Below are 15,933 nucleotides of genomic sequence, written 5' to 3'. Positions count from 1 at the left end.
GACGTTACCGCAAGATCCGTGTGTGTCCTCTGCTCCGTTAAGCCTATGTACATTTAACCAGTGACAAAGCCAATAAGTTAGCCAGCTAGCGGAATTATTCACCTCGACTTTGCTAGTAGCATCGTGCTGTCGTTTGCCATCTGCATTGGGCTAAAACGACTCTCGCTTAGCTAGTTGTCGGGCCGGTGTCGTCTTAGTTTTTGTATCTCCGTCAGACTAGTATTCACCATCTAATTTAAGGTACCAGCTTACTTTGGAATCAACGTTAAGGTGAAAATGTGTGACAGAAAATATTAGCGTTAACCACATCCTTAAAATGTATTCTTAGTTGATGCTACAATGAAGTATTTTGAGGGCGAGGAGAGACAGATGCTTATGGGATGCATCATTTGGCACCGGTCATGGGCGGCTGGTGTTTCCATCTTCGGTCAAAGGAGAGGACATGAGGGGAGTATGCCCCACCCAGTCAGTAAGGGTGCTGAAAGTGACCTTAATCCATATCGTTTGCACGGTTAATGCTACTTTATGGAGACTACTTCAACCAGCTAACATAACTATGCAGCTAACATTAGCTATCAGCTTACTCTGAAGAGAAGTAATAGTAACGTAGCGTTAGCTGATGTTGAAGCCAACGGATGTTGCTCACCAGTTTAATAGTACCAGCCTCTAACTGCGGGGAGCTGAGCATTCATCGGTGCCAGGCTTTCGATATCATGGGTGAACTAAGTGTCCATTTAAAAAGGGGAAAATCATCAGTGTGCTAGTTGTAGGTCCACATTGTTAATTTCATCTACCTAACGAGATATTCAAAACTGCAAATGTAGGTAATTTATGGTTTGGATTTGGCTTTTTGCGTTGACATTTGAGGAGTTTTCCCACGTTAATCTTGCCCTATGCTGTTTTCTCAAATTGTTTCACAATATGAATTAATACAAAAATAAAAGCTTCATTGTTCTAAGAAGTTAACATTCATAATCACCGTCTTTGTGTTTTGCCTTCTGTAGTGTGGAGTAATGCGAGTGGGGGAGTGAAAGAGGCAGGTGTCCCAGTAGAACATTGGCAAGTGGGAGGCCAAGCAAGAATGCTGGAGGCAGAGGCAGACCCAGCAGGTGCAACAGTAGAGGGAGAAGAAATCGAGATGGGGAGCGGAGACTTGAAGACCGAGGTGGTACGGCTGACTCTGGAGCTCCAAGAGGCCACAGAGGAGAAGCTACAGGCAGCCCGCTATGGCCTGGTGGTGCTGGAGGAAAGTGCTGCTCTCAAGATGAAACACAGGCAGCTGGAAGAGGAGTATGAAACCCTCAAAGGAGAGCTACAGCAGCTCAAAGAGGTAGGAACACCCAAGGCCTTCTCGTTATATTTAGACAACATTAGGCATGTGAAGGTCTTCTTCCCCCAGCATTCCAAGTATCAATTTCTGCCGGTAAAAATGAACACAATAATGGTTGCAAACCTTTTTGTTTTTGAGAAATGTGCAAGAAAATGTTGCATTATTGCAGAATATATTAAACAATAGGCAATGGAACAGTAACATTCCACATTTTTATCTTTCGCCTGTATTCTAATAAATTACCTTCAGGTGACACTGATGGCTAAATGTAAATGCAGTCCAAATTGAAATGTTATCTAGATGTTCTGTATCTAGGTACAACTTAAATATAGATGTGTGAGGAGTTTGTCACACCACAGAAAAATTAATCACCCAGTGAAATTTCAATGAACAAAAGGCAGTTATATAACATTTCAAAATCATGAAAAAAGAAGCAGTATTCTCTGCTTTGAAATGCGAGTGGCATGTCCCACGCCCAATCGTGTGTTAGGGTTAATTAAATGTACAGTTCAAGACCAGAGGGAAAGCACTTTTCAACATAGACTTGCAGTAGGAAAGTGACGTTTGTAGCTCAGTGGATAATATTTGTTTTTGGTAAATAACCTTTCCAGTAAGAACACTTGAATAGCCATTATTTTAATCATTGGGTCTTAACCCTAGAACACTAATGTCGGGCTGTTTTTTTCTACAGGCACCTGTTCGGGTGATTTTCACCCGAAGTTATAGTGTGACTATTTTTTACAGATGGGTTTTAGCATTGACTTTTAACATTAATTAACTTTTCCTTCACATAACAAGGCTCACATGTCCCAGGAACACGTGGACCAAAAAGTCCAGAGCTCTTTTAATTATATTTTTAATCATGTTTTATTGACGATTCCATAATTTTTTTCAGGGTCTCCCATGATACCTGTTTATCGTTTTATGAGAAGTTCTATAGGGTAAAATAAAAGAAGAGTACTTCAACTTGTCTTGTATTGTTGTATTTGAATATATTTCGATAAGTATATTTTATCGGGTGAAATTCACCCGACGTTAGTGATAGTGTGACTATTTTTAACGTTAGTGTTCTAGGGTTAAAGATGCTAAAATGTACTTATACCCAAATCCTTCCTCTGTTCATGTAAGAACTGAGGGCTGGCAGGCAGAGTTAAAGAAAACGTTGGTGTGCTTGCTCTGTGGGCCCATGGACCGGAAGGATTTGGGTCATATTATCATTTTATACTTGCAAGTTTAACTTTTTTTTTGCTTCATGCACCACTGAGCAACTTTCATAGGAATAAACAGGGCGCCACAACCAACACTGTATTCAGTTGTTTTGCATACATCCATGGTTCAGTAAATAGTGTACCACTACAAGTTGAGGCCCACGTCTGATTGGTTTCTAAACACATTATGTATGTTCAACAATCTAAAATGTAACTTCACCCCGCTCTTAACAGCTGAGGAGCTGCTTTGCATTGTGCCGAGTAGTCCTATAAAGATACCATTGTTCTCTTTTTATTATGCGCCAGTGACATATGACTGACATGAACTTGATTACTTATCCCTTTATTGCATTTGCGTAACTTCGTCAGTCACCCACCACAGTAACCGTTCTCTTACAGCTGTGACCTCATATTATACTTTCAATGAAGAGGCTTGTGATCGCATGCTGAGTCAGTTTTGCTCTAACATGTCTTCTGATGCTGATGTCATCAGATGAGGGCAACTTCACCAGCCCACATCCGGTGCTATTCATCTTACAATGAATTTTGATACTGCATTGCATTAAGGATTGAATTAGGTTAGCACTGAATATTTAAATTAAAAAGATTAAACCAATCTGTCAAAACTCAGATTACCATGTAATCCATCCTTTTACAGACAAATTGTGACAAATGCCTCATTGTGCTTCCCAGTATTTTGTTTTAATTAATTATTTCTTTCTCTCTCGTTCAGTTCCACTCTAGCTGACAGTTATGGTTTTGAAGTTGCATTTTGTGGAAATGTGTATGAGATTCTGATGCCCATGCTTGCCCATGTTTTGTTAACGTTGTCACAAATGCACTGAACGGGCCATGAATGTATTTAGTATTGGTGAAACAGGCTTTTTAAAACTGGTTCATGTATAAATAGGTAATCCCATAAAATTAAATCCTGTCATGTGGGCACATTTTTTGTTCTACAAATGTTCCATCCACTTATTTAAATCGAGATATTTAAAATCCTGCTCACAAGCAGTTGGATATTTAGCCATTAAATTGTGCCAGAATAACATTACAACTGGCCATAAGCTCTTTATATCTTAAGGTACATAGTGGTACAGAATTTCAGCAATTTTGTATAATCTGCATAAACCTCATATGTTGGCTGTTTACCTACCTTGGCTTTGGCAGGGTTTTGACAAAGCAGAGCAGACTCATGTGTTATGAATTAGCATCATTATTAGTGGTGCAACGGATCATAAAACTCACAGAATCGGATTGGATCAGCAGAACAGAAAAAAGGGAGAAAATATAATGTTTACAGTCTCCTGATCAAGGAAGCTGATACTAATTGCTGATTATTGATATTGGTAGACACAGATCCCTTTTGTTATAGCAACTGGCTCCAGACTATTTATTTTTCGCAACCGTCTAAAAAATAATTAAAACTTCTATGAAGTCAATGTAAACCACAACACATTCTAAATGTTGTACTTTTAGTTATAGTCATCTATGGTGTTTTTTCTTTTTCTTTATAACGCACAATTCAAATGATTAGAAAATAAAAGTTTGTATTTGTATGGATTAAAAATAAATCGGCAGTTTATAATACATCATTAAAACTACTATTGACAATTTATTTTTAATCCATGAAAATACTAACTTTTATTTTCTAATCATTTGAATTGTCGTCATTTGTCAATCATTTGAATTAAATTGTGTGTAGAGGTATAAACAGGTCATAATTATTCTCTATCTACTTATGTTGTTTTGGCTGTAATCGGGTTGAACATGATTGTTGTCAGTGAAGTCCTATTTCCCCTCCTTTGTTAAAGATGTCTACATTTCTTGCTTCGGTGAATAGCGCGGCATAAATTAAGTTGTCTTTCAGCACTGTGAATGTTATTCCAATGTGTCCTTTAACCCTTTCTGTTTGTGTAAAGGCATTTTCAGATTCTGTGAGCAGCCAAAAGCGTGCAGCTGCTGATGGAGAGTGCCGGGAGGAGAACATGATGCAGGAGACTGCCTCGAAGGAGGCTGCCATGGCAACCCGAATAGAGGAAGTCCAGGCAGAGCTTAAGCAAGCGCGCCTTGCTCTGAGCAATGCCCATGCAGATATCGATAGGATGGGGGTGGTCTCCACCCAGCTAAAGAAGGTATAGTGGCTCACTCAGTACACCTGCACACCGGTGTTGTACTATATGCTATCAGTTCCTGTCTTATCATGATACATATGATGGAACCCTGAATCACCGGTGGATATATTAGCTAATTCTGCCATTTTAATGTTGTTTGCACTGATTTGACTGTGGGTTGTTTTCTGCAGGAGTATGAGTGTCTGGAGGCCGAAAAGAGCCATCAGAGGGATGAGATGAAGGAATATAAAGTACGTGAGCTGCGCCAGTTGCAGGACAATGCCGAATTAGAAGAAGAAAACATATCTCTGCAAAAACAGGTGTCTGTGCTGAAGGAAAACCAGGTCAGTTAACACTCAAGCTACAACTTGACCAAATACATGTACGTTCTACCTGGCTAGTAATTGTAAACGATTGGTTGGATGGATAAAGAATAAAAACTGTCGATATCCAGAATGGTAAAATTTAACATATCTTTAGAAACGTGTAGTTAAATGGAAATGAACATTGTGCCATAGTATTGTTTTTTCCCATACGCTATCTTTGTAGTGCACTGCAACACGTTTCTAATTTCTGTCACATTGTTGTTACCAATTTTGAAGAGACTAAACAGGCCAGTTGCTATTTCTGGAAAATGAAGTAGCTCCTGCAACAGTTCTTGTCTTGATCCCTTGCTGTTATTGTCAGTGAATTCCCTGGTTGGCTGCTGCCCGGGAGCCAGACATCACATCCAGTGAAACGTTTCTCTGGCAAAACGCATCAGAAAATATAGAACTAATTATAGTCGTAAATGGCACTTTGAGAACCAGGCTCCAGTTGAGCAATTTCTTTTGCAATGTCAAAGCTTTCAATGTGATACTGTACGTTTTGTAGAATGCTTGTGTTGCTTATTTATTGTTATTGCGACATTCAAAAGAATACTATAAATGCAAGCTGGAAGATAATAAAAAAAGAAGCATGCTTTCTAAATGCTTTTTACATTTTCGGTAAAATGATTCTGCTCCCCATTTCAGGTTGAGTTTGAATCGATAAAGCTGGAGCTGACTCACAAGAATGAGGAGCAGGAGGACCTGCGAGCTCAAATGGAGGAGGCTGCAAGGCTGAGGGAGATAGCAGAGCGGCAGCTGGATGAGGCCCTGGAAGCCCTGAAGGAGGAGAGGGAGCAGAAAAACTGCCTGCGACGAGAACTCTCCGCCCTGACCCTCAACCCCTTTGATTCTGTAGGGAACCTGGAGCTCCATCTGGACCAGCTGGATGACAGCCAGGAGGAGGGCCAGGGGGGAGAAGGCGAGGGAGAGGATCAGGACAGTGGCATTAATAATGGTCCTGGGTCTGCTCCCGGTTCTGCTCACCCTCCTCACTTGGGGGGCTCCAAAAGTAATGGCCTCATCAAGCGCTACTCCACTCCACGCAGCAGTGATGTATTCCTGCGCGCTCCCGCCTCCGGGCTGGTGTCGGACCTGCTGAGTGAGCTACACTTTTCTGACAGCCAGAAACTAAAGCAGCAACTCTTACAGGTAGGCAACAGGACCCCATTTAAAAATGTTTTATTAAAATGGTCGAATTATTGCAGTGCTCAGAAAAAAATCATGATGATAACCTCAAAAAGATATACAGGCAGTATTTACTTGTTATATTATTTGAATCAAGAAGAGATACAATGCCAAGATAAGTAATTATATTTTGTGAGAACTTAATATTAGCCTGGAAACACAGTATATGCAGGGATTCTTCCTGTGATTCACTGAACTGCATTATATTTAGATGAAAGTATCCAGTCTAGTCGGGCTGAGCTGTGAGGTTGTTATAGAGATTGGTTTGAGTGTCTAAGCTTTTAACAGGGACGTCTGCCGCTTCCTGCTTTAAACCACATCCCTTGTCTGTTGGTGAATTGAGCCTTTTCTATATTGATTTAAAAAAAAAAAACACCTGACACCACTTCGCATCATCTACATCCCCAAGCAATTTTGTGAACTCCCACTTGATACAGTTTTTCCTCACAAATATAGGGGTACTTATAGGGTACTTAAATGAAGGACTTGAACCCCCCCTGAGAGATATATATATATTTTATTCATGATGCATTTCAATCGGGGGTTGGGTTAGCAGCTCCTACCCATCAGATGTTGGGTGTGGAGCTGAATGGGGTCATCCACTGTCTGACATAAAAAATGTATCAAGAGTAAAGGTGGTGGGGGGAGGCATTTGTGTCACAGAGAATTCCCTTTTGTTTTATGGAAAATATCAGTATTAGCCCTTTTAGTGAACAGAAATGGACGGTTATTCAACTAATGAACAGCAGTAAATTAAGCAAACTTATATGCTCATACAAAGATTTTCATCTTTTTTGTGTGCGAGTCCAGGCTGAACGAGAGAAGTCCAGTCTAATTGGCAAGGTGGAGGAACTGCAGATGCAGCTGGTAATGTCCAAACAGGCATTCAGTCAGCAAGCGGACAAGGTTGGGTCTCTCACGCAACAGCTGGAAGCTGTGCAGAGCAGCCAGCAGCCCAACCATGAGGCAGGAAACCGGGGAGACGATGAGACAGAGAATGCAGACGGAAGTGCAGTCTTTGACTATGAGGTCGACACCAAGGGCAAGGAGGTGCTGGAGGCGCGAATGCGTTCAGCCAGCGATGACCTTCTGAAGCTACGAGATGAACTGTCTCAGGCAGGAACTCGTTACAACACCCTGGAGCACCGATACAAGCAGGAGAAGGATCGATGGCGGGGAGAGGCCCAGGAGCTGGCTGACAAGATCCGTCAATGCATCAAGTCCAGCAAGCAGGACCAAGAGCGCATCAGTGAGCTGGAGAAGGAGATTGGAGCCACGCGGAAAGTAGCCATTGATTCAGAAGGACATCTGAGCGTCGCCCAGGAAGAGCTGCTGGCTTTCTCTGAGGAGCTGTCCAACCTCTACCACCACATTTGCGTGTGCAACAACCTGACGCCCAAGAGAGTCACCCTGGACTATTACCGTGATGGTGCCAGGGCAAGTCTGGCAGGAGGTGCAAGAAGATCACACTACGTCCAGCAAAACGCCCAGAAGAAGCCGCGAGCCAATGACATGTTCATCTCCAAAGCTTCAGTGTTGCAGTTCATGGGGGAGGTGGACAGTGCAGGAGCCAGCGGTGACGCTCCTAATTGCCCTGGATCCCCCACCCTGGATTTCAGGGACCCTTCGAACGTCTGCAACTTGGTAGCGGTAATCCGTTGCCAGATCAAACACCTCCGGGTAAGACTACAATGCTTATCACATACAGTTTGTCAGACATGCTACTCTACCAGTACTTGACTGTTTGGGAATTGAAAGTTATAACCGGTGCAATTGAACACCAGGCTTTTGTTCTTTGCGAAGACCTTGCCTCACGTGTGTGTGAGTTGGATTACTAGGGGTCAAAGTAGGGTTGTGGCTTTCTCTACAGAGAATCCTCTCAGAAATAGCCGTGTCTGGAACACTGGGAACTTGTGTTTGTATGTCGTGAAACACAGTTTCTGGTCAGATTAATTTCACAGATTACTAAGTATTCCTAGATAAAATGTATACATTTTGCATTTCTTTGGTTTTGGCCATTGTTATTTGGATGAATTGTGTTTTTAAGAAAACTCCAATCTGTAAGACAAAGACTTTTCCTATGCTAAGTTTTGACAAAATGTTTACTTTGTCAATGAAACAAACTAATTTAACCCCCTTTATGACTATAACTATCTGTATTTTCTCAGGTGGCAGTGGACCTCTGCCGTCAGAGGGGTGCGATGCCTTACTCAGGGTTCAGCAGCAGCGGAGAGTCGGAGCGGGATGCTGAAAGCCTAATGGAAGAAGTACTAAAACTCAAGTCTCTTCTCAGCACTAAGAGAGAACAGATTGCTACCCTCAGGACTGTCCTCAAGGCTAACAAGCAGGTAGGTCACAGCAAGCACCGGCATCGCTACAGTGTTCCCTGTCGATCTTTTTAAAAACAGTTCTGGTCTAGTAACACAGTAGTGTTCGTATTCCTATATTGTCCAGGGCCAATAATGTGGAAGTTTTTTTTATCCCATATTTGTCCATTTTGGTTTACTAAATCCGTTTCTTTGCAAAATATATGGAGAACAGCTCTCTTGGTACGGATAGATGGCTGTGAAACGTGGTCTTTCTTCTGTTGACAAATATTCTTACTTATTCTTGATAAGGGCCTGATCAAAGAGAGCAGGTCTTCACTATTATCCACACATAACCTTGACATAAGCAGTATGGTTGGCCGGTATCATTAGTGTCTTGTCTAGACATTCCCCTTGGGACTTACTTGGGTCTGCACCTTGAGTCGGATGTTGCACTCCTCAGAGTATGAACTCTCCTCCCCCTCCCCGTTCCCGTGGCTCAAGCACCGCCTGACCTGCTTCTGTCACTCCCTGAGCTGTCACACTCCCTTTCTCGCACGCACACGCACATACATACATACCGAAACACTCACGGTAATCTATTTTGCTGAGCTGTGCTCACATACAGTAAATAACTCTCTAAATTCTGGCACCCCGTTTGTTTCCCTGATGTAATCATGATTTTTTTAAATTTATTTTTTTACACATGAAACGTTCTGTATTGTTGTTTGCTTTGCCGTCACAGATATGTAAAAGGTGATAACACAAGAGGGAGAAAGTGGGCTGAGGCTCTCCTATCCAATCAGATGTTGTTGTCTAAAAACTATCAGTCTCCAGCCAATCGTATTGTTTTGATCATACAGGCCAGCACGCGACCACAACACAGACCACTGCGTGACAAATAACAACTATATAACTACTATATTGTAATTATTTACAAAAAGAAAGCATGCCGGAACCAAAGTCTGTCTCTCCTTCATTTCGAGGACCGCGCCGCACGGCCCTTTTGCAAAAAGCCTTTAGGCTGTATTTTGTTGGTTTCGCTTTTTGTCGATCGGGAACATGCATGTCTATTATATACAAGTCATGCATGATGATATGCTTTTTAACAGCCCTACTTAAGGGGAATGATGGTGCTACAGTATTATATAATAGTGCAATTGTCTTGCTTGTCAATACAGACAGCAGAGTTGGCCCTGTCCAATTTGAAAACTAAGTACGAGACAGAGAAGAGCATGGTGTCGGAGACCATGATGAAACTGAGGAACGAGCTCAAAGCCTTGAAGGAGGACGCCGCCACCTTCTCTTCACTGCGAGTCATGTTTGCCAGTCGGTAAGTGTTCCTTTTTTTAATGTCTGGAGAAAAGGTAAGCATTATATGTAGCACTGATGTAAAAGAGAAAAAAACAGTTGTATTTATTTTTCCCTGGGGCAAAGGAGATTTCTTTGCTTTGTAGTTAATTTGAGATACCACGTTAATTAGTTCTGATTGTCTGTCTGCTCTTTGCTAGGGTTTTTCGTGTAATGGTGCGCTTGTTGTGGCACAAGGTCTGTCATGTAATAAGCTTACCATGCTTATTACGCCTGTGGACAATCCACCGGTTCACGTGAAGATTATGAACCACATGCTCTGCCCTGTGCTGCTGGGGGAGGAGGCGAGAACAGATTTGTACCATCAAGCCAGGTTACCTTAATGAAGGAGAAGCTAATGTCGGTGGGAAATGGGTGGGATGTTTAATAGGGTGGGAAATTGCTGTCAAAGGTTAAACTTACAAAAGCACAATACTTCACTCACTAATCACTAACCTCTTCAGATAATCAGTTTGCTTGGTTTACTGTTTGAAGGAGTGTTGTTGTATTGGTTTGTGAGTGAATTAATGTTTCTTATTTCCCTTTTGCATTTTCTGGTTTTGTAATGGCCAGTGGAAATGTTTTCATTGTTATTATTGCCAGAGTAACTTCTTAGACGTGCGTTACCTGTCTAGAACCTCTCCAGACAGTTATGAGCTGGCATTTCATTATCCTTTAGAAGGATTGAGGCACAGACATGGTCTGTTGCAACAGGCTAAAGATTACAGCTTAAAAGATCCTCTCGTTTTCAACAAAGTTATGTGGTGCCATCATGTGGATAGCTGGAGTGAATGTATTTCTACACTATAAGAGGATTTGGGAAGATTTTATTTTTTAGATCTTCTTCCAGTCAAATTATATTATTGTTGTCATAGTCGGACACCACTTTTTTTGTTTTATATCATAGTAAATTCAATAATTTTGTGATCCATAAAACCTGTGTGAAGACATCACTTATGTGTTTTGGTTAACTTGCTTTTGATATCTAACAAGTCATTCCTCAATACAAAAGGCTGCTAGATTAATCAATAAGGAAAATAATCTTTAATTGCAGTCGTATAACGTTTGTGTCTGCCAGACTATAATTCATGTGAAGCATATGTGTGTTGTGTGTCTCTGGATTTGCGCACCAATTTGTGTTTGCCTGCTTGTGCATGTTGCATCTTTTCACTGTGTACAATCTCTCAGGTGTGACCAGTATGTCACCCAGTTGGATGAGATGCAGCGGCAGCTGGCAGCAGCCGAGGATGAGAAGAGGACCCTGAATTCCCTGCTTCGTATGGCCATACAGCAGAAACTGGCTCTTACTCAGCGTTTGGAGGACCTGGAGACCCCCTTGTCTCCCCACAGCTTGAACAGCAGCCCCCGACGCTCCCGGACCAAAGAGCTGGCCACCAAGTCAGGCCGGGCTGCAAGAAGCCCCCGCAGCAGTCCTGCCCGCCCCCAATTGAGAAGCAGTCCACGGGCCAGCCCTGTTCTCGGCGGCAGCGTTTCTGCAATGGCCACGCACCACCTGCGAGGTTTAACCCGAAGTCTCCACACAAGCCCCGTAAGAACCTCGCTCTCTCTTTGCTCCGACGACCCCATCCAGACAAGCCGCCGGTCTCGCAGAGGCAAGGGTCTCCCGCGGGACGCCACCTTTATTAGAAGTCATAGTGTCAATGATATTTTTAACACGGAGTTGAGTCCTGGCCACTCCCCAACACGTAAAGGATCCACCAGTTCTGTGAACAGCCAATTAATGTTAAATAAAACACAAGTCAATGAGTCAAGAAAAGGTATGTCAGGACAAAGAGCTTCAGTTCCTGTACGTCAGGACACTTTCATTACAACTCGTGTTGTACCTGCCGCTTCCAGCAGGCAAAAGTCCTCTTTGTTTTCTTCATCCATAAGTAATCTAACCTCTTCTAAAGCCTTGTGTGCATTTTCTAACACATCTGAAGCATGGGGTGAAAGTGAACAAAAGCCTAATCTCAAACCACACTTAGATACTTCAGTAAGAAGAAAGCAGTTGACTTACAGGTTTAATTCTGTACAAGCAGCAGCTGCATGCCGCAACACATTTCAGTCACACACGGCCTCTTCGCCATTGAACGCTAGATCTTCAGGGGCCCCAACAACCGCGGCCCTCCCTGGTCACAATCCAGCTGGTAAGAGCAGGCCGACTGGGGTCTGTAGAGAGTCCAGGCGCAGATCATCCACCTCCTCAACTAGAACCACTGAGGAATTGCTCATTAACGTTGGTAGGGGCTCTGCTAACAAAGTTCAGGGCACACCCGCCCGGCCCCGAAGCTCACACTCTAAATCATCTCGTAAGCGATAAGATAAAGTAGTCAGCCAATTTATGCTCCATGCTAAACTACTATTTTCAATGGCTATACATTGTTATACAAATGTATGAGCCATACAATGCTATTATATATTAAATAACCAATCTGTAGTACTATTTTTAAATAAATAACGCTATTGGGGTTAAGATTTGCTTTTATACATCCTATGTATAAAGGGCATGTATTGGAGACTCCAATTTGCTGATCCGTTATGTCGTATTGATCCATTTATCCTTATTAATTACATCATCATTTTCACATCAATATTTTTCTTTGAATTAAATTTGTTTTTTTGTGTCTCTGTGTCACCCTGTCTCTGTAGCGCTGAAACACTCCTTCCATCACTCCAAACCCTCTCTTCTCCATAAGGACCTGTCTTCATGTTGACTCCCCGGCTCCCACCTCCTTTCCTGACTCGAGACATCCTGTCCATCCCAGATATGATGCAACATTTCCCAGTCTCCTTACCAGAACCATGGATAAAAAAAAAAAAAAGAAGTTTTAAATAATTCTCTCATCCCACCCACTTGGTTTTCTCTGCTTGGATCGGAGAAGCCTGCATGCAGCCTGGAGCAGGATGAAGAGACCAATGTGCTGCTTATTGCTCTGTGAAGTCATTGATCGTGTCTTGTCCCGAGTGGATTCAACTTCCATCTGGTCTTGTTCGAGGCTGCTGTGTGTTGTGGTGAACCAGTGACAGTATTTATTCCAGAATGAGGGATGTTACATGTGCAGTATTACTGTCCTCGGACTTTGATTCAAGGATCTGATCTTTTTTAAGGCTGTATGTCTTTACACTCTTGCCTTTAGTCTGGCATCCTTGTCAGACCTGTTTGGCATCCTGTAGTCTGTAAGCCATTAGATCAGTGATGACTCTCCCAGGTAGTTTTTGTAGAACAACGCAGCCTTACTAACATATTTGCTAACCCACACGTAGAGAGCTTGCTATTGTCGTGAGGTTCCTTCCTTTCACTGGTGGTACAGTTACATGCCCTTTTTTGTTTTGTTCTGTGACGTGCCAGGCCGCAATAATGTAGGTCAGTAAAAATGCTATTTAGTTGATGGAAATAAATCAGCCATCAGTTCACCACCTCAGGTCGAGCAGAGTAATCCAATTCATGATTTGGGAAATCCTTAATGAGCATCTTACTTTGCAAACTATGCAGACTGAGTCCGGCTGAAGCCTGTGCACTTCTTGCTGTTCTTTAAAGTCGGGTGGGTTTTGAAACTTTCCTTTACTTAAGTGCAGAATGGCTGGCTGCAGTGGTTTTACAACAGACATCTAGTATCTCTCACAATAAGCAGCTTTTGGAAAATATCTGGGCATTGCAAGCTTCCTACTGGCTGATAATGTAACTTCCTGCTCGCATCACTTACAAATTCAAGTGGTTTGGTTTAGACAAAACTAACATGTTGCGCCATGTGCATTTCTCTTGGCTGCATAATCACAACAGTTCCCATTCAGCTTCTGCTTTTTCTCACGCCTTTGAGCAACTAACAACAATACTCATGTTTTGTTATTCCATCATTTAATGTCACCATGCTTTTGTCTGTTACCATAGTAAGCATGTTGTAACAAACTAGTATTACCCACAACACACTAGCTTTCGTCTCCTGAGGCTACAGCATCCTATGCGCTCAGTTAGCAATACTAATAGTGCTAGCAGGCTGCTTTTAGAGTTGCTGCGTGTAGAAAAATGAACTAATAATATTGTCTCGTTATTGCAAGAATCACAGTGCTTTGCATCTAGTAGCACATTAAGACTTAAAGAAAGAACAAATACATTTTACCAAACAAAATATTTTAAAGCGAGGCGTAACTCCAATATGACACTGCTTTGCTATGAGGAGCTCCACAAGCAAAGAAAAGACACAAAGAAGAAGAAAAAGAAGTATCTGCTGATTACCCAACATGGCTTGCTTATAGAGTAGTTTGATGCCAGGGTTCTGATTTGAGGCCAGCAGCACAAATGTAAACTTTGGCACTGTAATAATACCTGCCTCACTGAATGAAGTTAATATCTGAGTTGACCTGCAGTAGACCAATCATGACCTTTTAAGACCACATTTGGAAACAGCCGTTTTAAAAATGAGAACCGAATGCAAGACATTTTGAATCCCTTTTTGTTTTAAGCTCAACTGTCCTGTGGTTTAGTTGAAGAGGTCACGACCTGCTGATTTTGTTTTGTTTTTGGTGCCTTGGTTTTGATTTTGTTTAAATATAGGCTCCTTTTCGACACTGTAGTTGTGATTTATTTTTTGAAGGTATGTTTTATTTACTTTCTCATGAAGCAGTGTTAGCACTGAATACGGAGATATTTCATTTTGGTAAATATTTTCACTTTTTAGCTTGCATGCCTCATTAGAACTAATTAGTATTAGTAACTAATAAATAATAAATGAAGAAAATCAAGAACATAATGTCTGAAAAACATTATTGATAGAAGGTTAAATTTCTTGCTAAGAAGTGGAAATGCTTTAACATTATGTCATATTTCTTAGAAGATTGTAAATAGATTTCTTAATCTATTTAATTCACTCTGTGCAGATGTGTATAATTTAATTCCATTGTTGTATAATATTTTAACTGTATTTATGTGGTCTGCGTTCCGTGTCTGTAAATTGTTATCGAGGACGAGATGCACACTCCCCATAACACATTGGATGGTCCTCAACTTTTTGTGCGTGTGCAATTTCCTTTCATTGACCTGTGAACCGCTTTCATGAAGAATAAAAATAAGCCAACACTGCATGTTGATTGTGGTCTTTTGTAAACATAGATCAGTAGTGTAATTGCTTTGACATCTGATTTATGCAGCATTCTCAATTTTCTAAACGTCAGTTGAGTCTGTGGTGATTTAGTTTAGCAGGAATCTCCATCACTAGCTGACTATAAAGTGCAAAAATAAGACAGACCAAACAATCCAGGGGGTTTGCACACGAGTCGTATGCAAATGTTCCACTTGCAATTTGTTAAATTTGAGGAAAAAAAAAAATAATTAAAGCGGCAAGCAAATAACAGGGTGTAAAATCTAAGTAGGTGCGCCTTAATGCTCTGATTTACTTTTTTGTACAGTAGACAGAACTGGATGTGTGTTGAATTTCCAGGCAACCATTCATAGGTGGGTGTGGTCTTTCCAACTTAAAAACAACTCTAGGGGGTGCTATAGAGGCATTTCTTTATACTCAAATGCCAGACCCCTAAAATATCTAATTTTTCACCACTCCTGATATGCATGTCAACTTTAGGGAGTTTTAAGATGATAAAGCCCCCCAAAAGCCAATTAATTTGTGATTTGAGATTAATGCTAGCATGGCATGCTAACATAAGAACTCTTAACTTGCTAAAATACTACGTCAGCATACACAGGGGAGGCATGTAACTGTGAACATGTCTGACAACTACATAATAAATACCAGCGTGAACATGCTCAAGGTCGCTAAGCAGACAATCGGTCTAAACCGAACACTCACTTCACCTTTCTATCTCACGGCATCAACAACAAAACAGCTTTCAAGATTCACAAATACAATTCTATGGTTTCTCGCCACATATAACACAAATGATAATTATGAAGATGGTTTGTACTTGTGAATGCAGAAAGAAGAAGAACCTAAGACACACTCACAAACAGTCATCGTTTCAGTGTGAATTCGCAGTACTTCTTACCAGTGGAAACATCCACTGCAGGCAATAACTTGATCCTTTGAACGCATTATAATCTAAATATCAGAATGGATG

At 41.5% G+C, this 15,933-nt stretch overlaps 1 protein-coding gene across 1 annotated transcript; it reads left to right on the top strand.

Annotated features, from left to right (window-relative positions):
* Positions 1–1,081: 1,081 nt before the first annotated feature.
* On the top strand, positions 1,082–12,519 carry LOC306743938 (protein bicaudal D homolog 2; the record flags this gene model as incomplete). The annotated part of the gene is made up of 9 exons (XM_079226501.1): positions 1,082–1,330; positions 4,461–4,673; positions 4,844–4,996; positions 5,666–6,169; positions 7,016–7,885; positions 8,374–8,553; positions 9,693–9,844; positions 11,050–11,410; positions 12,514–12,519. 9 exons carry the CDS (start codon positions 1,082–1,084, stop codon positions 12,517–12,519), a joined length of 2,688 nt encoding a protein of 895 aa, XP_079082627.1.
* Between the last annotated feature and the right edge of the window lie 3,414 nt (positions 12,520–15,933).

The sequence above is a fragment of the Taurulus bubalis genome, assembly GCF_910589615.1.
Source record: "Taurulus bubalis genome assembly, chromosome: 11".
Classification (NCBI taxonomy): Eukaryota; Metazoa; Chordata; class Actinopteri; order Perciformes; family Cottidae; genus Taurulus; species Taurulus bubalis.
Note: the sequence above shows the minus strand (reverse complement) of the source record. Positions and strands in the feature narration are given on the sequence as shown.